At 48.7% G+C, this 23,145-nt stretch overlaps 8 protein-coding genes across 8 annotated transcripts; 5 read left to right on the plus strand and 3 right to left on the minus strand.

The window, feature by feature from the left end:
• Positions 1-324: 324 nt before the first annotated feature.
• On the minus strand, positions 325-1,032 carry GLRG_11207 (uncharacterized protein; the record flags this gene model as incomplete). Its single annotated transcript, XM_008101892.1, has 4 exons — positions 325-690; positions 746-766; positions 856-873; positions 925-1,032. The coding sequence occupies 4 exons, from the start codon at positions 1,030-1,032 to the stop codon at positions 325-327; spliced, it is 513 nt and encodes a 170-aa protein (XP_008100083.1).
• Positions 1,033-4,111: 3,079 nt separating this feature from the next.
• Positions 4,112-6,306, plus strand: GLRG_11208 (uncharacterized protein; the record flags this gene model as incomplete). Its single annotated transcript, XM_008101893.1, has 8 exons — positions 4,112-4,315; positions 4,369-4,440; positions 4,498-4,611; positions 4,667-4,741; positions 4,807-4,834; positions 4,891-5,862; positions 5,923-6,059; positions 6,139-6,306. The coding sequence occupies 8 exons, from the start codon at positions 4,112-4,114 to the stop codon at positions 6,304-6,306; spliced, it is 1,770 nt and encodes a 589-aa protein (XP_008100084.1).
• A 1,130-nt stretch (positions 6,307-7,436) lies between these two features.
• GLRG_11209 (uncharacterized protein) lies at positions 7,437-7,799 on the minus strand (the record flags this gene model as incomplete). Its single annotated transcript, XM_008101894.1, has 2 exons — positions 7,437-7,650; positions 7,750-7,799. The coding sequence occupies 2 exons, from the start codon at positions 7,797-7,799 to the stop codon at positions 7,437-7,439; spliced, it is 264 nt and encodes an 87-aa protein (XP_008100085.1).
• A 3,618-nt stretch (positions 7,800-11,417) lies between these two features.
• GLRG_11210 (taurine catabolism dioxygenase TauD/TfdA) lies at positions 11,418-12,663 on the plus strand (the record flags this gene model as incomplete). The annotated part of the gene is made up of 5 exons (XM_008101895.1): positions 11,418-11,420; positions 11,477-11,521; positions 11,610-11,925; positions 12,173-12,389; positions 12,576-12,663. The coding sequence occupies 5 exons, from the start codon at positions 11,418-11,420 to the stop codon at positions 12,661-12,663; spliced, it is 669 nt and encodes a 222-aa protein (XP_008100086.1).
• A 956-nt stretch (positions 12,664-13,619) lies between these two features.
• Positions 13,620-15,620, plus strand: GLRG_11211 (glycosyl hydrolase family 43; the record flags this gene model as incomplete). Its single annotated transcript, XM_008101896.1, has 6 exons — positions 13,620-13,668; positions 13,765-13,870; positions 13,929-14,091; positions 14,166-14,444; positions 14,520-15,521; positions 15,588-15,620. The coding sequence occupies 6 exons, from the start codon at positions 13,620-13,622 to the stop codon at positions 15,618-15,620; spliced, it is 1,632 nt and encodes a 543-aa protein (XP_008100087.1).
• A 378-nt stretch (positions 15,621-15,998) lies between these two features.
• Positions 15,999-16,769, minus strand: GLRG_11212 (short chain dehydrogenase/reductase family oxidoreductase; the record flags this gene model as incomplete). The annotated part of the gene is made up of 1 exon (XM_008101897.1): positions 15,999-16,769. One exon carries the CDS (start codon positions 16,767-16,769, stop codon positions 15,999-16,001), a length of 771 nt encoding a protein of 256 aa, XP_008100088.1.
• Positions 16,770-18,855: 2,086 nt separating this feature from the next.
• GLRG_11213 (histidine acid phosphatase) lies at positions 18,856-20,283 on the plus strand (the record flags this gene model as incomplete). Its single annotated transcript, XM_008101898.1, has 1 exon — positions 18,856-20,283. One exon carries the CDS (start codon positions 18,856-18,858, stop codon positions 20,281-20,283), a length of 1,428 nt encoding a protein of 475 aa, XP_008100089.1.
• A 1,360-nt stretch (positions 20,284-21,643) lies between these two features.
• On the plus strand, positions 21,644-21,994 carry GLRG_11214 (uncharacterized protein; the record flags this gene model as incomplete). The annotated part of the gene is made up of 1 exon (XM_008101899.1): positions 21,644-21,994. One exon carries the CDS (start codon positions 21,644-21,646, stop codon positions 21,992-21,994), a length of 351 nt encoding a protein of 116 aa, XP_008100090.1.
• Between the last annotated feature and the right edge of the window lie 1,151 nt (positions 21,995-23,145).

The raw sequence follows: 23,145 nt of genomic DNA on the forward strand, positions 1-23,145 counted from the left end.
TTTAAATGCCCTTTATAGGAGTCAGCTGCAGTGGTGTTTATGAAGAATGGACGTGGCAGAAGTGCCTCAGTTTGAAAGTCAATGTAGACTTGAGAAATATGTGATTGTAGTAAGTTATTGTACAGGTGAAAGGTAGTATATCCAAGTGCGAACTCATCGCAAATGGGGATGGCATCGCAGACCAGTGTAGCGAGGACTAATATTCGACATAGAACACAGCTCACATCTTGTTCAAACTCATAGTCTCAAAAGGACTTGCCACCAATTTCGAAGTCGACAAGTAAACCCCTTAATACGGATACTTGGCCGAAAGGCGATGGTTCACTAGTAACCGTTGTTCTTGTCGTCGGCCTTGCCACCGTTGTTCTTGTCATCGGCCTTGCCACCGTTGTTCTTGTCATCGGCCTTGCCACCGTTGTTCTTGTCGTCGGCCTTGCCACCGTTGTTCTTGTCGTCATCCGAGTCAATGCAATTGCCCTTCTTGTTGCGCTTGCAGTTCTTGCTCTTGTTCTTCTTGTCGTCGTCGTCGGAGTCGGAATCGATACATTTCCCCTTCTTGGTGCGTTTGCACTTCTTGTTCTTCTTGTAGTCATCGTCGGAGTCGGAATCGTCGCATTTTCCCTTCTTGTTACGCTTGCACTTCTTCTTGCTCGTGCGTTGCTCGAGGGCATGGACAGAGTTGGCAATGGCCTAGAGAGGTTGTTAGCTTGAATTCGGGGTATCTTCACAAAGATATAAAACTTACCGAGATGCCCTCACCGCGGGCCTTTCACATAAAATATTAGCTAATATACTCTCAAGATGACACGAACTACATGGATATTCAAGACTGGGGTGATTAGAAAACGAGCTTACAACAAGGTCGGCAGAGTTCTAAAAGCAGTTAGCCAGTGTCTCTCAAGGGGTGGAAGTCCAATCAATCACCTCGACGATATCGGTCTCACGCGGCTCAACGATGGGTACAGCAAGAGCAGTAGCCGCAATGAAAACCAGGCCGATTGTGGCAACTTGACCGATGGTAGGAATATGCATTTTGTCGATTGGGACTGCACAAGATTTGCGTTGGAAAAGAATAGAAAGATATGGAGCTGAAGAGAGAGATTATTGAACCTGACTGTGATCTTGAAGGTGAGAGTGATAATGAAATAGGAGTATGTTTGATGATGGGCACACGAGTGAGTATTTATATAAAAAAAAAGCATGGCTTTGACTATTAGGACTCCTGGTTCATCACATACCCCTTTCCGACGACTTGGCCGACGTGCATCTGGCCCGATCTTACTCAAGCTTGGATGACGAGGCAGCGGTATAGCTTGGAAACCCTGGCCTGAGCCAAGAAAAGCTCACGTCCGTCGATCTAGGCAACTCACGGAGGCTCGGCGACGAGCCTAAAGGTAAGGTTGGTGGTAGACTGCGATGTGGTAAAAGGGGTGGAAGACCGTGCAACGCCACTCGACTAGTATTAAAGTCCGATCTCATGGGACATGGTTTTAACGCGAATTGAAACTACCTCATTGACAATAGCAAATAATACCCTGCCGATTAAGCCAACTCGGCGTTTTGGATCATTATGCGATACTTACCGAGGGGAAAGACAAGACACAGAAGCTGGAGGCTGAATGTTGTGAATATGCTTGGCCGGTCTTTCCACTGTAGATTTTACTATGGATCTTACCTCACTGCAGCTACCCATGTTAATGCATGAACTATACAAGTGGAACTAGGCTCAGACGCCCAATTGCGCATTGAAGGTGGCACCAATATAGGTATCTTCCTAGTGCCTTTTCTACTTGGATGTTCTCATTTCAGCTAGGGCTGGTATCAATTGTGTGGCTTAATGGAGCTCGGTGATCCAGACACAAGCACAAAGAATAGTCTAAAATATCTCCATGCATTGAACTTAGATACAGCAGTGGCTTATCGCATTGGTGATCTAGTACGGAGTACACTTGGCATACGTCAACAAGTGTATAAAAGGGGCCGAGGGGAACAAACATATGTTCCTGCCAAGAAGTAATTAGATGCTGGCGCGACAGGCAGTGTTGAGAATGAAGGGCTGTTTGCTGCTAAAGCTAGAGCATCTCTTCAAGAGCATTGCAAAGCCCGCGCATAGAAGCGCGGAACCAAATTGCGAGCAGAAATCATGAAATTTCGTCTTTTGCTTTTTTTTCTATGGATCAGACATGCTTTTCTTAGCCTTTCTCTGACAACAGCGTAAACTGAGGTGAAGGCTGAGCTATTAATGGGTTTTGATATGGTGAACATACCTATCGCCAACCGTTAGCCCATATTAATACCACCGACCTTGGCCACATAGTCCACTATGAAGCCCGCCGCGAAACGCGTGACAGAAAATAGGAAGAACAGAAAGCCAGCGGAGAAGTCACGCCATCAGTCATCGCTCAGCGGTGATATCAGCTACAACAATCTCGTTCGCGAGGTCAAGAAGACGCCGCATAATCACCATAGATCTAGATTGTACTATTGTCAGTTTCTCTGTTTATAAAATCGAGACTGAAGGGTAACATTCGAAAATTTAGCAATGTGAACTACTCATTAGGTGATCGACCAGAGCGAGGCCGTCACCGATGTTGGTTGTATGAGAAGGTGCGTATGGTTCTGTCTGTGTGATGTGAGAAGAGTAATTGAGGATGTGAAGGGATGAGATTGAAATAGAGCGGAGAAAGACGGTAGTTAAGTTCGTCTCTCCTGCGTGTGTGAACATGGACAATGTTGGAAGGACCGTTGGGAATCGAGGCTTTCACCCGACTCTGAGAGCGGCTTGAGGTTACTGTTCCTCAACGCAAGAGCAGGTTCGGATGTGACTGCGTGGAAAAGTCAAAAATCATCGTCAACGCAAGTAGCTAAAGCACCGCTTCTCGCCATCTTGCGTAGCTACTAGCTACGGATTGAGGAGATGTGTTGGTCGTCTGCCCGAGTCTGCAACATATCGACTACGCGAGCAGCGTGGATGAGTAAATGGGCTGGCATATGGTGTCTTTACTTTGATAAAGTGTTGCTGCCCCTTGTGGTGGTACGATTATGGGAAGATGATATCAGGGTCATGTCTAGAGCCTCAACGGCAGGCAGGCTCATGCCAACTTGGAGTTCCAGCACCAAGCAGCCACGTGCCAGATTATCACTGCATACCTACCTACCTATGCAAGGCCAATTCGCAAACAGGGAGAGAGGAAGCACCGATTTCCATGTCGCAGGAAGGTGAAAGTTGCTCAGGGAATGGCACTTCCAGTTCCTGGACTCAAGACAGAAAGTACATGATGCCGTAGTGGGTGTCTCGTGCCGCGACTGCCACGTACGCAACATCTGCCTCTGCTGCTCTACATGCTGGATATGTCGACTCTTTCCAAAAGCACTTGTAACTTCCGTGATCGGGATTGCCAATAGCTGTGCGTAGATAGAAGCACTTTGTGCCTACTCTTGTGGTGCATCTAGGATCGTGACGCTTGCGCCTAGCGGGTTGGAAAGCTCATAAATGCGGGAGTGCAACTCAAGAGGGTTAATATGAATGCCTTGTTGTAGGACAGCAGCGATGGCTGAGGGGATGTCGTGAAGGAGAGACTGCATCGGGGGAGCGCAAGTAACCCAAACCTGCGTGTGATGCAACGGGCAACGGACCGTCTTCGTCCTCCCCACCTCAGCGGCGGCCCAGCGGCACCCGGAGGCACGCTTCTCCATATGGGTGGACCCGCCCGGCGCGATGGAACCTGACCAGCTCAACCGGGCGATCTGGGGTTTGAGATCATTGTCTTGCAACACCACTGACTGATAATCAGATGGAAAGTGATAGGACAACGGTGTTGGGTTCCTTCACCGCTTATCTGCTATCATTTTATACTAGTCAGGGTATAGCCTAAACGAACAAAGTATACGCTAAACCCAATAAAGTCAGCATGTTCCAGATTTCCAATACGCAGTATGTTTCTGGCCACGAGTCGGTGATCCTGCCGCCTTTGGGCCGCTGCAGATTGAATCAGCTGGTCCAAAATGTGTGTGGGGTCCTGGGGCTGTTTTGGGCTGCTTAACATTTCCTTTGCTTTCACTCCTTGCCTGGCCCAACGAAAACACCAAATACCTCGTTCACGAAGTCAACATGGCCAGCAAGCAATCGCCAGGCAGTTTAGAGCTCAAAGGCCCGAGAGCCAATAGCCGAACGGCTGTCATCGCTGCTTTGTCGGTATTTGCACTGACGGCGCTCATCAGGGGAGGGAGCCTCTTATCTACACCCTGGTTCCCATTTGGACACAGATATGTTCTCGAACAGCGTCTTTCTACTACTGATTGGACTTGGTCTACTGTACGAATAAACTTTTGAATTTTCAAAAGATTGAATACTGAAAATATTTCCAGATTAAACCAAGTAGAACCCTGGAGTGGCACAATTGTTTCGAGGACGGGGGTTATGATTGCGCCAGACTAGATGTTGGTGTCTAAAGGCCCGTACGCACGAGACGACCAGGGCTAACAGCTCTTTCGTAGGTGCCCATGGACTGGAAAATGCCATCGGATGACCACAGGGTTGTTCTTGCAATCGCTCGAATCCGAGCCACAAATACGTCCGATTACAGAGGACCAGTCATCTTCAACCCTGGTGTAAGCAACAGCATCAACATAAGCCGTCGTTTTCAGTACTGATGTTTGAGGGAAGGGCCCCGGTGGCTCGGGGATCTGGTCTCTGAGGGACCATGGGAAAATGCTACAAGAAATTGTCGGCACAAACCATGTAAGTCTGATAAACAACATTCCAGTTTTGGGAGCTGATCCCTTGCGAATGCTGAGGAAACGTAGGACCTTATCAGTTTCGACCCACGGGGTGGTAAGTCCGATTATTCATTTCTCCGAGTCCTACATTGTTTGACCGTGTATTGGCAGTCGGCGCGTCTATACCAAGAATCGAATGCTGGAACTCACCTCAACAAAGACAGAGCTGGAATTTGCAAGATCCAGGCATCCTGGAATCTCATGAAGGTATACTCGGGGAGCTTTTCACAAGGGCCGCCGCATACTCGCAGGCTTGCGAGAAAGCCATGAAAGAATCCGGTATCTTAGAACACACTGGCACCACTCCTACTGCCAGAGACATGCTCGAGATTGTTCATCAGACAGGCTACGACAAGCTCAAGTACTGGGGCTTCAGCTACGGCACAATCCTAGGCGGCGTCTTTGCGGCCATGTATCCCGACAAAGTGGAACGGCTGGTCAGCGATGGAAATGTTGACTACAGGGAGTGGTTCAATTCGGCCCACCTCAACTTCGTTCGCGACACAGACAAAGTTCTTTTTGCCTTTTACGACTTTTGTTCCCAGGCCGGGCCCGACAAGTGCGCGTTCCATGGCCCCACATCAGAGGCTATCATGGAAAGATTTAGCAAGTTACTCGTTAGGCTGAAGACACATCCTATTATCGTGTCGGCAGACGAAGAGAAAGGGCCTGAAGTTCCAATGTTGGTGACTTACTCGAAGGTCATGCGTCTCCTCTACTCCGCGTTGTATCAGCCACAACACCAGTTTGAGAGCTTTTCCAAGATTATTGCAGCTCTTGAAGGAGAAAATGGACGGCCATTTTACGAGCACTACAACCCCAGCAAGCCTTCTCCGACCCTAGGGTGCTCATCGCAACCGATTTCTCCTTTAGAGCCACTGCCGCAAATAATTGAAGCCACAGATGATGCTTTCCCGGTTATCATGTGTGCTGACCACCCTGCAGTGCATAATCTGACTCTCGAAGACGTACGGCGAGAAGTAGACACCATCTTAGAACTCAGTCCCGCTACGGGAGCAGTCAGCGTACCGTACCAGATGACATGCAACCGGCGAACAACTCGGCCTTTTTGGCGATTTGATGGTAAGCCAAGGACTCCCGGGAAAGAGCATTGTGTGATTTAGTTTACTAAAGCAAAACCAGGACCTTTCGAGGGCAAGACAAGCCACCCCATACTGTTCATCGCCAACCAGGCAGACAACGTCACACCGCTCATAAGCGCACGCAACAACTCTGCTGGTTTCACTGGGTCAACTGTCTTGGTGCAGAAATCATACGGCGTAAGTTATCTTGGATGACTGGAAAGAATGTCAATAAACTAGCCAGTCAGCATCGAATGCTAACGTGTCTGTTTTAAAGCATACTTCACTTGCTGCACCCTCCAAGTGTACCAGAGAGTATATACATACCTACTTTCAGAATGGTTCGCTACCAGAGGATGGAACAGAGTGCGAAGGCGACTCGCAACCTTTCGGTCCGAAGATTGGAAATGAAGTTCGCCTCTACCAGAACCAATTGTTCTTTTGATTTGATGCAATGCGTTGGTGTTGTTCAAGAGTTTAGAGTGCGCGTATAGAAATAACACGGGAATGGCTTTGATCGATCCCAACAGTGGCCCGGTGTCTGTCAGCTTAGGAATACTAGTTTGTTTTTATCACTAGAATAGTATAAAAGTCCATGAGAATAGCCGCCCCGACCAAGACCTGAAGTGGTCCAACGAGCCAAACTGCTGCAGATAGGCTCGCGTTTTCATTGTCTTCAGTACGATACTTGCTGCGCAGTTGGAATAGTGGCGAGAATTTCCAGACGAGTTGTCTCGGAGGCGCAGAACCCAAACGGTCGTTAACGCCAATGTTTTTGCCACGAGCGGAAGCGGCGGTGGGCTACCCTAACTTAGTTTCGCTGGTGATCTTAGGTTACAGGCTAGAACGTACCGCGACGAGTGCCCCCCCCCCCCCCATGCTGGTATCTCGCTGTGATATTGGCCTTTTGACAATTGGTAAGTCAGACGCCCCCTTGGAGCGTGAGAATGGTAATATCCATACTGCGTGGCGCCTCGAGAATTGTTTGTGCTATAAAATCTTAGGGAAAAGACAATCATGCACTCAAAGAGCTGAGAGCCTGGGTGGCCAATGTGATGGAATGAGTCCGGTAATGGAACTATTCCCAACAACGTCAACGCCACCAACCACCCCATGCGTCACGAGACGCGTGCGGGGAGGGGTATGGCGCACGGCTGGGGTAAGACCCTTTCTTGTGTCGTTTGCTAATAGCTATGCACAGGACACGAAGTGATTTGAGATTGGGGCTTTGAAGGGTTTGATTTTTATTGTGTTTCTGTAACAAAGTGAAGTCATTTTCAAATATCTGAACTGTACCCAGGCCCACTGGATAGAACTATCCATGATGATGCGTGCCAGATATCAATGATCGTGGTCGCCCTCTAACGCCATACCCTGCCCGTTGAAAAACACAAGCATCAGCGCCCGCCATGTGCGCATGTGTACCTAAAACAATCCCTGAGGCCTGATAATCCCCGTGGCCCCTGTATAACGCCGTTGCGATGCATTGTGTCCATTCCTCGGTGTTGATAGATGTGTTACGATGTTACGATGATGTGTATGATGTGGATAAAAGGTATGCTTGACCGGCCACGCCTAATTCTGCGACTCGTAGACTTGTACGGCCTTCTCGAGCGCCTCGAGGCTCGAACGGTCGCCGTAAGCGTCCATCAACATGGCCGCTCTCTTGCGGTCTTCGATGGCCTGCTTCTCGGCGGCGGCGGTGTTGGCGAGGCGACGTTGAACCATGCCCTCGCGGTAGGCGTTCAAGCCGTAGCCAACAGCTACGACAGCAACTGTGGGTGGGATCCTGTTATGCCATACTTGTCAGTCCCAGCTGGTCTACTCTTGTTGTTGCCCCAGACTCGGGGCTCCGAGGAGGATCGCTCGGCTCGGATTTAGGACGTACCACCTCATGGCGAGTCGGCGGGGAGTTTGCAGGAAGTAGCTTGAGGGCATGTGGGTGGAAAAGCTCCGTGAGGCTTCTCGGAACATTGTATATGTTGGCGTTTGAATAATAGTCGGGGGTGAAATCGGGATTTGTATCTCTCGTTATTTTGTGGGTTGAAACGCAAGGGATAAATCCATCACTCGGGCTAAGAGGAGGCGTTGGGGAAGAGGCGGCAGCAGCAGTAATGTATTCATATAACGCCCTCTCTCGACCCCAACAGGTCTCCCCCTCCCCCAAGGGGCAAGACATGGCTGGCACAGCCATCTCCAAGCTCGAGGAGGACTGACCATTGAGCGTGTACAAGAATCCCCGCAGGGGGCAAAGCGGGAGTCGCGGCCACAGGTCAGTGTGACACCAACATGGCACCACGCTCAGCAACAGACCCAATTGGGCTTGGCGCCGCCATCGTCCCAATCTGTCGATTGTGGGGTGATGTCGACCGATATTGCGGGGGGGGGCAATCGGCATAGCCCGGGTGCAGTAGTGTAACGTGACGACGCTGACCTAGCTTGAATTGTGCTCCAGCGTTGGAGGAGTTCTCGGTCTTTCGCGCTTTAGCGCTGGGAGGCACCTTGGATGGCTTGTACACCATCCGTATTACAAGCTGGGATACACCTATGCTGTGGATGGGCTTGAACGGTTGAGGAGCCACTTGTTTGTGCATCGCTCGGGCATCTCCCACGTTCTACGGATACGATGACCCTAGTAGGTAGACCCCTTAAGCACAGTCCCCGCAGGTTCTGTTTTAGACTTTTCTCGGAGTCGGCCTGTCGGCCTTTTGAGTGGCGCGTCGCCAATTCTCGACCTTTGGCCAGGAGTTTTTGTTTTCACTATGTCTGGTGCGACTATGACATACCCCATAGTTACGTTTAGCTGGAGTCGCCCAAAATGTTTGGGTGTTTGCAGTGAGATATCCCCTCCCGTCCTGGCGCTTATACCTATCCATCTTTTCAGTCCATTGCAATGTCCGATGTTATCGCGACCCCAGTCACGAAGCGATAACTGATTATCGTGGACTATGAAAATGCCGATTCCACCCGCGAAAAACTGCAGACTCCACCCAGACCTTGTCCCGAGTGCTCGGTGCATAGCCGAGAACCCTCGTTGATGTCATCTGCAGTCCTTGTTTGTTTCTCCCGTCTCATTTCCCCGTCTGTTACTGCGAGTCGTATCCTTGCAACGAACTGTCTGTTGGCAAGCTGAATACCGTGTACATTTAGTGGCCTGGATCTCCACTCCCACTTGGACTTTTGCCTGGCGTTTTTGTTTTATTTTTGTTTTACTTTTAGGTTGTATTATTTGCACGTCGTTGTTTAGGCTTAGCTGCATCAACTCAGGATCACGGGGAGTTATCCAATCATGATAGCTGGCAGTTGTCAGTAACATTTTGACAACCTGACAACTTCAACTCAGCTGCTACAAACTATGCCGTTCCGTTAGCTATGCAGTACTGCCATGGTTCGTCTGCGTGCATGACGGAGCTCCAGTTCGTGGGAAGTCCAAATTCTGAACACATCGGCTTGTTGAATCAATCTTTTCAACAGTCACGGTAATCACTCAAGATGATGAGTTTATACGAAAATAAGAATGTTATTGGATTGTACTTTGTATCAACATTGAAGCTTAGCAAGTTGTTTGCAAAATCCCAGAGTTGCAGTCGTGAACGACCACTCGTATACTGACTTATCTCTTAACTCTCTGAAACCTGGTGACTTTAGACCCGTCGCTAAGTTTTTGCTGAATCTCCTGATGACTGTATCCAAAGAGTCTAGGCACAACCACGAACCGTAGAGTATAGTACACGATGCCCAGCGACAGAATTGCCAAAGCAACTACGGATGTCAGCCAGTAGGGAAGTGAGGTGCTGCCCTTACCATTCGGTGGCCGGACGAATGGCATGACGATGAGGAACTATAAGCAGTTGTCAGTGATCCATCTCGGTGTTTCTTAGTATTCAAGCCAGGAAACTCACTATATTTGCCACAAGGTAGATTGCTATCAGTATCCAAGGCGCGCGAAGTGGGGACTGAAAGTTCTCCCGATCGGTGAAGCGCAGCTTTACCAGTCCGATTGTGATTGCGGTTAATAACACAGTGGTCGGATAACTGGATAAACTGACGATAAAGTTGAAGGCGTCCCCGGCCGGAGGAGCGCAAGTAAAGAGAATTGTCACGCCAAGATGAAGGAGTAGGGCATAAATAGGTGTGCGGAACGGTCTGTTCTCCATGAATAAGTTCGAGAACGGCAGGACTCCGTCTTTTGCAAGTTCCTGCAAGAGCCGAGCTATTATGATGAGTTGTGGTTTGTAACCATACAGGAATTCAGCAGTAAGCTGTTACATGGACATAACTAACGGATAGTAAAGGCAACTCCCAGAAGATGTCCAAGAGCTGAGACCGCTACCAATGCAGGAAGAACTCTGGTCCCAGCTGATTTACCAAAGATGTTCTCGAATAGGGTTGCGGCAACGGTAACCTTTGCGGCAATGAAATCATCCTTGGACACGGCAGCAAACTTTGAGTAGGTTAAACTTGGCTCTCCTATGCTCGCACGGGAAGTTTGACTTACGTATGCAACATTTGCCAACAGATACAGTACAGTAATGATGCTCATTGAGAGAGGCAAAGCAATTTTAAGCGTCTTTTTGGATTGCGGACTTCGGATAACACCTATACATACCACATCAGTGAGACCCTAGGACTTTGCACTAATGAATTGTAGACCTACAGCGTTCACATTGTCGTAGCCCTGGAAAGAGAATATAACATTGTTGTATCCGCTATTTGAGGTACCTACAAAAGAATTTGTGAAGTTGTTGGGTCTTTCCACTCTGATATTCCCTGCAAGAGCAGCAAATCGACAGCAAACGACGAAGAGGAGTGTGAACAACTTCACCGCTGAAAGGGTATCTTGAATGCCCCTGGCTATGCGAGGCGCAATGGTGTGAATGCCCACTGCGAAAACAGCGCCAGCCATGGCAACCCCACGAAGCTTCCAAGTTGCTGATTCTGTCCCGGACGCAACCAGGATGTAGGAAGAAAAGGTGATAGCATTGCTAGCCGAAACCTCTAGAATGCTCATTAGCTAGGGTTCCTTTACACATCCTTCTGGATTATGTCGAAGAACTTACGCAGGAAAACGCAATAGAACAGAAGCAAGAACATAAATGCAGCAACTCAGGTAAAGCCTACAGCAATGTCGAGAGACCCTTTCATTCAAATATTCCATGTTCAAAAGGTCTCGACAAAATAGCAGTCGGATTTGAGGCTTTTGAGGTACCTGGTGCCAGGGATTACTTTGGCCGTGCTCTGCCTTACGGCTTGCAGGTAAAGCAGGGAGATGGAAACATCGATCCTACACCGGTTCCCCAGACTGCAACGGCACTCCGCGCTCTTGGAGAGTCGAGAAAGTTACAGGAGCTCCTGGAAAAACACGGTGCGGTACTGATTCGTGGCGCCGGACATCCTTCTGCGGAGACCTTTTCCCAACTTGTTGGTGCAGCTGAGCAGGCGCGAGGCTCACACCCTCATGTGCAAATCGGCCTTGCTGGTAAGCGAACAGCGCTTGCCGGTAATGTGTGGACCGCCAACGAAGGATCCCCCAGCACTCGATTCTACCGGCACAATATGGTAAAGAGACACCAGAAACCAGGATACTCAATCGATAGCTTATACGCCATGTCTAGTACTCCAGGTATACCCGATTTCCCTCGAACATCCACTTCTACTGTGTGAAGAAGGCGCCTAAAGCCAAGTTTCCAAACGAATTAATATCCGATTCAGTGCGCCAACTGTGCTAGGCGCTAATTGTGCTAATAGTGTGGCAATATAGGCGGCGCAACTCCTATAGCGCATAGCGCCAACGTCTTCGAGAAGGTTGAATCGGAGATTCCCGAGCTCGTGGAAGAGATTCACAAGCGGGGGTTGGGCATGAAAATGGTCTTCCGTGCCCCCGGAGATGAGGCCAAAGTGAATCCATTCAACTGGGCCGGTGAGCACAGCTTCGGACAGGAGTTATTGCCAGGTGACGACGAGGCGACGACGAGACAGAAAGTTGAGCAGCAAGTGAGAAAACTGACGCCAGACTTCAAATGGAAAGACGATGGGAGCCTCGAATTGACGCAGCACATTCCTGGTAAGCTGTATTTGCATATCGCCACAGTAAAATACGTTGTTTCAAGGGCATTTACTGACTGCAGGGGGCGAATAGGACTCAGAAGAGCACCGCACAGCGGTAGGCCTGTGTGGCTCAATGGGCTTTGTGGGTCGGCATGGTATCACTAGAGACATTGGTGCTCTTGATCCTCCGTAAATTGGCCGTTATGGGATGACATGTAAGTCGTTAGTCGACTGTCAGTTATGTCTGGAACTAAACTCTTCAGATATCCCATGCATCTATGGAGGCGAGACACCGATTCCCCGCCAACTCCTCGACAAATTAATCGAAGTGATTGATAAAGAGGAAATCAACCTGGTAATGGAAGAGGGCGACCTACTGTTTGTGGATAACTTCCAAGTTTCCCATGGGCGACAGCCATGGGAGGGAGACAGGTTGGTCTTGGTTTCAATGTGGGACACTGAATCCCCAATCGGTGTGTTGTAAGTGACAGCTGAAACGACAAACTGCAAGACAACCATTGCTCTTATCAAGTTCCTTCGTTGGGCATCTCATGCAACCATGGCTTTTGTCTTGCTAAATGCTTCCGAACAGGGCCGCGTATTGCCTAGAACTGACTTGGAACTGTAATCAACTTTACATGAATCGATACGATTCACTAATTTCAGTGATGATACCGAACTGGCTATGGCTAGTGAATGGGAAGTCACACTTGGATTCGTCACTAGAATGCTGCGATCAGGTTCCCGTATATAAATGGCGACGTGCATCCTGCAAACACAAAACTTGGAGAACCGCCATCAATCAGCTAGAGCCAAGACCATTAAAAGGCAACCTCAAGGCTTTCAATAAATCCTGGAGCAAAATGTTATGGAACGGCTACGGCATAACATGCAGTGCAAGGACTTACGGCAGCAACCTCGACAGCAACTCACAAGTCAAACTTGCTCGTAATCGACTTCAAAACGGAGTATAAGAAAGAATAAAAAATTAAAATTGCAATGTGCACCGTTATCCTCAAGCGCCTCATATGCGAACGACGTGGCGCGTGGTATCGCATCACGCTCTGCAAGGCCCTGCCTCACTTTACTTGCACCATCGATGGAGGAAGCATTGTGCAAGGCTCTTGCCATAGTCCTTGCAATGATTGAATGCAGAAGAGGGACCGTCGACTTCTATAAAAGTTCATTTCAGTCTCGAAATCCTCATTGAGGTCCGGAACTATTTGAGAAAGAAGTAGTTTTTCAATGAGCGGGTATTCGCCGGTAGGTGGTATCAAAGTAGAGGACAGAATAGACGCAAATCATACCCATGTGGATGAATTTACCTCCTGAGCGTAGTAAGAAAAAAAAAGACATTGACTAGCAGCAAACAGTGTCCCAAAACTGCGAGTGTTTCAATCCGAAGAAGACATCCAGCGGACCACTTACGTGATTGCGGTAAACAAACCTAGTCTGCTCGGCGATCATCATGGCGAAGGCCGAATGGGGCCAACTGCGCCAAGTTTGACTCCATCAAGTTTAGGTGCAATGTAACGCACAATCCGGGGTAAATTGAGCCTGTGATTTAGCCGTGAGGGGTTCCAACAAAAACGTCACCCTCTGCCAGTCACTGAGCCATATAAAGGTCCCGATGTGAAGTGTAAAGATTCTTTGAATGCTTTCACTGTTATACGAAGATTCCGTTAGTCTAATTACATCTAGTTGCCCGGCATGAAGTATATTTCCGTCTTATCGGCCTCTGTCACAGCTCTGTTTGCCTGTAAGTGTTCAAGTACGGAGCTTTGGAAACGGATTTAAACCCAGCTTACCAGCCTGTTAGCGTTTGCAAGTTGCCTTGTGAACCCAATCATCCCAGGGTTCAATCCTGATCCGTCGATCATCAGAGTGGATGAGGACTTTTTCTTAGCCACCAGTACATTTGAGTTCTTTCCTGGTGTCCCTATTTACCACTCAAAAGACCTGTAATGTTAAACCACGATGCAGTCATGCTTGCTCTGTGGATTTGCTGATTGAACAAAGTGTGAAATGGGAAAATATCGGCCATGCGCTTACTCGACCTTCTCAGCTGAACTTGCGCGGCACTGCTCCAAGCGGCGGCATCTTTGCACCAACGTTGAGACACCACGATGGCATCTTCTACTTGATTGATACTGCATTTGATATAATCAACCCACCTGATAATGTAAGCGGCTATCAAAAAAAGCTCTAAAGATTGGCATATTCGTATTGCTTAGTTGACACCGTCTTCGACAACAGGTCACCAGAGTACCTCGGTCGTTCTATGTGACGACCAGAGATATTTTTGATGAGACCAGTTGGAGCGAGCCTACCTATGTAGATCAATGGGGATTTGACCCTGATCTCTTTTTCGATGACGACGGCAAGGTTTATCTCACGACAACGTTTTCGGAATTTGTTGACAATGGAAACTTTGCCAACTGGATCACCGAGATCGATATCAAGACGGGCAACTCATTGAGCAACTCTCGGCTTTTTCATACGACAACTGTACCGCCTGAACTTGGTTATCCACTGGTGAGTCTGTTCTGGTGATACACTGGATTTAAGTTGAGTGCAGGTACAGTAAATAACTGACAAGTGTAAACCAAGACCGAGGGAAGCCACCTATACAAATTCAACGGAACGTACTACATGCTTACCGCTGACTCGGGAACCGAAGCCAACCACAAAGCGAACGTGTATAGATCTAAAGCCTTGGATGGACCTTGGGAGGGTAACCCACACAACCCCGTCTTATGGAACGGAAAAGACATGTCTCTCCCCGTCCTCGCAACTGGTCACGCGGATATCTTGAATGACACTGAAGGCAACTGGTGGGCAGTCTTTCTCGCCGTTCGACCACAGAACCCAAGAAACAGTAGCGGCCTGCCTCAACTTGGCCGTGAGACATTCTTGTGTCCCGTGACGTGGGACGTAAATGGATGGCCGATTTTCAATGAAGGTGCACCAATCACCGAGCACATGCCAAATGTCTTATATGACCTTGAAAGGCCTCTGACTTGGCGTGACGACTTTGATGGCGGGCTAGTAGACAAATCGTATTACTACCTGCGGACGCCATACAAGGATTTCAAAGATTTCGAGTCTAACCCCGGAAAGCTTCGTATTAGAGGAAACGTTTACACGCTCAGCGACAGGGAAACGCCTGCGGCACTACTACGAAAGCAGACCGACATCAACACCACCTTCAGCACCGAGATCAGCGCGTTCAGCCCAGATTCCTGGCGACAGGAGGCCGGTGCTAGCGTATACCTCAGCATCCATTACCACAACGAGGTCGCCATTGGATACTCAAATGAGACTGGAAAGAGATGTATTGTCACTCACACCAGGACTGGCCCTGACGCAACACTCAATACTACCTATGTCGAGGATGAGGAAGTTGGCAATGGTGTTCCTGTGAAACTGTTCATTGAGGCAAAAGACTTGGGCTACCGACTTGGCTACTCGACTGGCGGCAAAGAACCACGGTGGCTCGCTGGCGTTGAAAATCGCTGGTTGCAGTCTTACGTGGAAGGCTGGCAGAACTTTGTCGGGACGCACTTTGCCATCTACAACACAGGCGCAAAGCTTCCAACCCTAAATGCGGCTGTAAGTGCAAAAGTTTACTTTCTTTTTCTTTGAATAAGGTGAATTCAAAGCTAACACTGCTTGTAGGATTTTGAATACATCCAGACGGAGCTAAACTAGGTTTTGGCAATATGGCTGGTGTCCTTTGCCCAAGATGAATATTCCACAGGGATCTTAATCAGCATCCTTGGGGGCTTCCGAGACTATAGTCCTGTCAAAAGTTAAAATAGCCTTGTTCTCTCTGGCGTTTGCCATCAGCTTGATATTGCGGTTAGCCGTCTCTCGGTGGTGACTCTCATACGCGATGATAGCACAAAAGCGAGCCTATACTTTACTGGCTCATTGGGCATAGAGAAACTATAAAACTTTGATAAACAATTGAATCAAAGTTTAGAATCCCTCCCATTCGTTGCAAAGGATGCGCAATACTACATTTCTGTGTAAATCCAGCCCTAAGAGCGTGCGGGTGCCGTTCCTCGCTCACAACCCGCCCTAGAATTACCAAGGCAAAACCTGGCCCGTCTGGGTGACAAACTTTCCGGATGTGGTCTCTCTGGTGGCACCATCCATGACAGCGAGAACGCCATTGACGGAGCTGTCAATGGTATCTGGAGGGCCAGCCTCGTAATTCCACTCCTTAGCAGCATAGTTACCCATATATGTCTGAACCCATCCGGGGTGGATAGCTAGGCTAATTAGGCTCTCATGCTGGACATGAAGCGACATGATGAGCCAGTTAAGCGCGGCCTTGCTTGGCCCGTAGGCACCGGCTGGAAAGAGCTCCTGGGATCCGATTGATCCAACGGACGAGGTAATACCGATGAATTTGGCGGAGACGTTGCCTGGCCCCCGAGACTTTTCCATTAGTGGCCAAAGCCCTTGAAATACCATCAAGGGAGCGATGGTGTTGATTTCGAATGCGCTGCGGAGGTCTTCAGCAGACGTTGCATGGGTAGGCGTCATCGGGAAAGGCGAAGCGGCGTTGCTGATGAGAACGTCGACGCGATCAATTGTACCCAAAGTCGCACGTTTAAATGCTTCAATAACTGCAGCTGGCGTTGGGGCCTTGGTGAAGTCAAGGAGCATAATGTGCAATTCAGTATCGTTGCCCCTAGCTACGTCCGCGATAGCAGACCTCAAAGACGCAGCCGCTTCTTCATTGCGGACGGAAGCAACGATGGTTGTAGATGGTCGAGCGAGCAAGGCCTTGAGCAGGCCAAGGCCGATGCCTTTGTTGGTGCCTGTTATCACGTACACTGTGCTTGCCATGGCGATTTATGTCAGTGTGCGGGACTCGGGATAGACTTGATGCCCGGTATATGGAGGCAGGTCTGAGTACGGGCACAGGTTTGGCTGTTGAGGTAAAAGGATAGAATCCACTGAGGGGTTTGCACTTGTGATTCATGTAAGCGGGCTAGCAGGGTGATATAATCGGTCCAAAGCACGTGTGAGGTTAGGGCTTACTATACTTTCTGTATTATGCCTGCACACATTTCCTGTGACGTTTCTCGTTGGCCCAATCGTGAGATTACTTGACTTGTACTTCCCATGCTGAAAGAATAGTTGCTGAGATCTAACAAGACTGCCGAGTTCATCCCCTGGCATAGAACTCATCATGCGCCGCATCCAGCCCACTAGCAAACCCGTCGGCCATATGGCTGTGGCGAATACAACGGGAGACTTGGAGGTGGTCTTTCCTTCGGGCTTCTTCCAGGGTTTGATAGCCATAGAGCCTAGCACCTTTTCGCTTCTCTATGAAATGGCTCACAACATGAAACCATTTCCTATCCAAGTAAAGATTCGGCTATGCATGTCGAATGCGGCCCCGGGGCTGATTTCCTTCTCGAAGGTGCAGGATGTGCCGGTCAGAAGAACCATCACACCGTTTTTTTACTGCTTATATAGGCTACTTCGAGTCGCCTCCGATCTCAGAGAAGTGAGGAAATCAGTTATTGCAACATCAAGGTCTAACAGTACGTGCTGTTGGATTTATCCATATTGTAGTCCAGCTCCAAAAAGGCTACACGTGAGGGCGTGACAACCGGGCGGAATTCAGAACCTGGCTTATGATCAAAGTGTCCCACTTTTGGCTACCAAATGTTGCGGAAGACACGGAACTAGCATTGTCTGTAAGTATAAATCAACAAGCACCACGATAGTTAGCCACTTACATGCCACACTAATGGAAGTCTTTTGAAGTTGTAGTATAGGACAGTGGCGGCCACTGCTCCCTAGATTGTCTAGGCTTTTTTTCTGGTAATCCAACGTAAGGCATTCTCGATCGCTGTTCTGAGAGCTGATGTAGCTATGTCTAGAAGAGTAGTCGTTTTTGCGTACAGCTGTATGGGACAGGAAGAGGGCCTCGAGTTACCAGGGTGCGGTGGAGCCGCCCCCGTCAGATCAAGTCTGCGATCAGCGAAGGCAGCGTATAGTAGGAAAGTTGGTGTAAGTTACTATTTTTTGGTCTGTGAATAAGTCTATTGTGTGAATGATTCGAAAGGGCCAGTAGGCTGGCGAATGGTCCAATGTCTCCAAAAGGCACATGGAAGCTCAGACGTATGTAATGGCAATAGGGCCATCAGAAGCCTAACCGGTAACGGTGCGCCATCTCCTCGCCCGAAAAAGCAAGCATGCGCCACGGTATTGAACATATTGATTCAGATGTGCAGATGCATATTATTTGCTTTTAGCAACACATAGACTACATGTACAAGTTTCTCGAACTTAGCCATGGTTTCGAGTAGGGCTGGGCCTAGACTCTTGCTGGGATATCAAAACAAGGCATATTGTCGGTTACGGGTAACGGTATGCACGAGCGACGATCCACGGGGCTAACGGAAAGCCCCTGGAAAGTGCCGTCATATAGTGCCACAGTTTGAATGTGCTTGGCCCAGCCACACCAATCATTAGCATCAATAATCTCGGTAACGTGGGTGTGGTCACCAATGACAGACCTGCAACGCAGTCATAAGGCGATGCTGTCCACTGTCAATGACGTAGAATTCTCCGAGGCACAAGCCCAAGCCAGCCATATGCCGGCTTGCCGGTTGATGTGGAGAGCACCAAAGAACGCATTAATCCACATTGCGGATTTGGTGCTAGAAAAGGAATTACCTGACGTCAGTGACATCGAAATTCAAGTGGGCAGCTAACCACTGCTGCATCTCCCTAGTGATCTCAATGTTGTTTATTCGCACTCAAGTGACTAATAGCGCGAGCTAAACGCCGAAAAAGCCAATGCTATATCAATGCGTCTGATTCCATCAATTGTTACTACAAGTTTAAAGTTCAACCCATAGTTCCTCTATTCTCAAGTGCGGTCATCCACTAAGCATTGTTTGTGCAACCCAATATCATGGCTCGTCACCAGAGTCTGGGCTCCAAGCTCATTCATCTGCTGCCCTTCGTTGTCTGCTCATCGGCATCTGCCCTGTACTCGACCTATAGTTTCAACCCTTTGACGCATTTGGGAGGTATTGCTCCTTACTTTGAGTCTCAAGATCCTCAGTCCTCCCCGGACGCCCCGCAAGGATGCACAGCAAAACGTGCGGCCTACCTCGTCCGCCATGCAGCCATTTACGCAAACGACTTCGACTTCGAGGAGTACATCGAGCCCTTCCTTGAGAAGCTAGGGAACAAGACTGGCATTGAATGGAGCAAAGTCCCATACTTGAACTTCTTGGCGGAGTGGGATGCCCCCGTCTCTGAGGCAGAAACGTCACTCCTGACGCGCGTGGGAAGACTGGAGGCGACCCAGTTGGGAGTCGATCTCGAGTTTAGATATCCCAACCTGAGACTTCCCAAGAGAGTTTGGACTTCTTCCGCCGAAAGGACTGTCAAGTCTGCCCAGTCTCTGGTCCGAGGCCTTGAGAGTGATGATAACACGATGAACGTTGTTAGCATCTACGAGTCGAAGGAATCCGGTGCCAACAGCCTGACGCCCTATAAGGCCTGTCCGGCCTATTCTTCGACTGCTGGTAGCGAACAATCTGCAGCCTTCCAAAAGAAGTTCACGAAGCCCATCGTCGCCCGTTTTAACGACCTGGCACCAGACTTCAACTTCACCGCCAACGACGTCTTTGGTATGCAGCAGCTATGTGGTTACGAAACTGTCATTCGGGGAAAGTCACCATTTTGCGACCTTGACCTCTTCACTCCTGATGACTGGCTTGCCTGGGAGTACACGGAAGATATCAGATATCATTACAACGTTGGCTATGGCCTGGATGCGTCCGGATATGTCGGCCTTCCTTGGCTTAACGCTACGGCAAATCTATTGCTGCAAGACGGTATTCTTGATGAGGACATTTACGTCAGCTTCACCCATCGCGAGCTGCCCCCGATGGTCGCGGTTGCGATGGGCCTTTTCAACAACTCCGAACACATCGGCAGCGAGTCGCAGATCAATGATACAATGCCGCTCGACCGTATCAACTACCGCCGCGCATGGAGGGCGTCCAACATTCTGCCTTTCCTTGGAAACATCGCGATTGAGCGTCTGAACTGCTCCGGGGCCTATGGATACGAGGATGGCGATTACTATCGTGTGCTAGTGAACAGCGCGCCACAGCCTTTGGCGGACTGTGCTGATGGGCCTGGAACCACATGCTCAAGAGACGGATTCAGCAAGTATCTGCAGGAGAGGGTTGACAAGTTCTCAGGCTTCTCAGAGAAGTGTGGAGTTGAATACGACAACAGTACCGACGTCCTATCGATTTATACTGACGCCTCTGTTGGTAACGGCACTGTAGTGGGGAAGCGATATGAGGCCTTTGTGCATTAAGGGCTCATGTGTAGATTTGTAACTTTAGAATTACATAATGCCTCTTACCTACTACGAATAATGTTTAGACAAACAAACATAGCGTTGATATGTCAAGGAAGCTGTCGGAATATGGATAATCACGTGACTGCTGGCTGGATATATGTATCCAGCCGGCCAGCAAACAGATGTATCTGAACTTTTCCCTTCTTCACTAATCAATTCAATAAGCACTGTTTTCACCTACGTAGTGACTATATTGCCATGGATCGATTTATCCCTGGGATACCAACAGAAGCTTTATCATTTTGCTTGGTGGCCACCAGTCTTTACAGTCCATTTCCTATCGTCCGGCCAGTAAGAACGATTGCAACCGCGTTTCGCAGACAGGCTATGAATGTTACAGATTGGTTCAGCCACTGCTTCGAAATGTTTCCATAGTTATGAAGTTTTTATTTGACTTAATAAATACTGTCAATTGGTATCTCGACATGCCATGCTACTGATATCGTGACTCCATGCCATCAGCATTTCACCATGAACCTGTCGAATTTCGTTAGAGTCTGTTTACCTGCGCTATTTGCCGCGGTTTCTCAGCCTCAAAGATGGAGCTCCAAGAAACAGGCTTTGGGGATGGGGAGTCCCAGATGCCGAGGTTGATGAGCGGGATGTGACTCAAGATGATGCTAGGTGTCTCCTTGGTCCTTGCGTCTGTAAATTGTTTTCTCAAGGAAAGCGGTTGACCCTTGAGGACATATCCAGATGGCAGGCACTCAGATGTAGGGAAACAAGTGCTGAATGCGGTTCGTGAGAATAGCCATGTATAGTTTGGAGAGATGGTAACAAAGGGCGGGGAAAATATCCCATGAAAGGCTATATTAGTTGCTGTTTGTAGAAAAATCTATTGATCTCGTTACCAAGTCTGCTCTTTTCGTAGGGCAAATCTTTTGTTGACTTCACAGTCTAACGTGGCATGTACAGCGATGCGTTCCCTTGGCGCATCAGCAAAACATATGTTAATTGATTAACGACGTGATCCCGAAACCTGTTCAAATACATGGTCGTTTCATGCTCATCAGCTTGTTTTCCTCCACATGTTTCTCTGATTCAACTGAGACAAGCACGGCTGACGCGTTTGGTCATCATGTCGTAGTGACCGCCCAGTCCCCGAATCGGCGATCATTGCTGCATGCCGGCTCCAAGCGCGCCGGATGACATCATATAGCTGTTTCTTTATCACAAGCTTAAACGCAGAGGGAGCACTTCCACTTCACATTGAAACACGATACCACGCACATTGCACTTCAACCCGAAAATACACTGTCAACCACCAGACACCATTTATCCCTACCCAATTCTACCACACACACGAACACCCAACATGTTTAACAGTGCCATCAACCGAAGGGCAATGCCTTTGTTCTTGCGCCCAACTGGCTCAGTAACATCCGCCGTGAGCAAAATGGCGGCTCCTTCAGCACGCCGCTTTTTGACCGATAAGCCCGGCTTGGAATCCACAGATATCAGGGACATCGCCGATGCCAGAAAAACAAACCCTCCCCAGCCCAAGATCTCCAATGCGAGCGTGGGCAGTGAGAAGCTCACCGAAGAGCAAAAGCGCGAAGTGGATGAGCACAACGCGGACTTCGAGAAGAAGCATGATACTGCAGCCCCTGCCGAGAAGGACAAGGTCGACAAGAAGTTTTGGTCAAACAGAGATAGCGGAATGTAAGGATCACTGCAGCCAGAGGCTCAAGGCCAGGAATGATCGCATCTTGGTGGATGGTAGATGTCAAGATAGTCTATAATACTGCTACACTAGTACTTTAGGTCACGGTACCTTAGTGCCAAGCTATGTTCAAGTTAAAGCAATTAAGTTGTCGTTTCCATTCGATGTGCTGTGTTTCATTTCCACTATCCAGCAGTTTTCTGGGTGGTTGTCTGAAACCCGTCCGTCCTCAAGATACCCATCAAAGGGTGCACCGTGGGCTAATTCCACCCACCGTTGAATGGCTGCTTCGAAGCGAAAGATACCTTGAATGATTCGAATAAAGTGCGTCTTCCGTCCTCTGGCTTTATGGCATACCCTGTTGCGGCAAAAGCAAGCTCGCCTCTCTCATGGTACAGACACATGTGTTCCCCAGTCCATTATATCACAGGTTTGCATCCTCCAATCATTCAAATCTCACACGCCGTGTTTGTCGTAACATATCCAAGAAGAAATGCTCCATAATGTATACGGTTTCCGTCGTGAAGCTACAATGGCTTCGTGCAGCCAGTACCAGTGGCAGCCGCTACAGATGTGGCGTGCCACCCTCACAGACCGCTTGGAATACCAATTTTCCGGTTCATACATAGGTTCTTAATAGAACAACTAATTTATTCTCAAACGACTAGATGCTGCGGTTCATCACAGTTTCTTTGTTGACTATCTTCAGTTTCATACTCAGCAAAAGTTGTTTTGTTGTGTCTCAGAGCAGTTTTCTTGAAGGCGCAAAATCTTGGGCAGACGAAAGAGCGTTTGGTTTTCACTTGGCCACCGGACACCTACCCATCCTCCTGAATAGCCGGACTTCGCGTTCGCAGCATTACTCAGTCTCATTATGGGCGCTTGGCAACCCCTTTGCAGTTGAGCACGAAGTGATCTCGAGAATACAAGTGATGTTGAAACCGTTATATCGATTTTGTCATTTGAAACCGAAAACTTGCATGGTCTTCCAATAAGCTTGATCAAAGTAAAGTTTTACGACAAAAACATGGTCCGACGTTGATGTTGATCAAACTGTATACCACTGTGAAGGGGTTGCTAACCTTGGCATACTATTCTTACATCAGGGAATGGTCATGTCATAGCTACCCAAGCATCAAACTAAGCTTTCATTT

This window comes from Colletotrichum graminicola, assembly GCF_000149035.1.
Source record: "Colletotrichum graminicola M1.001 genomic scaffold supercont1.77, whole genome shotgun sequence".
Classification (NCBI taxonomy): domain Eukaryota; kingdom Fungi; phylum Ascomycota; class Sordariomycetes; order Glomerellales; family Glomerellaceae; genus Colletotrichum; species Colletotrichum graminicola.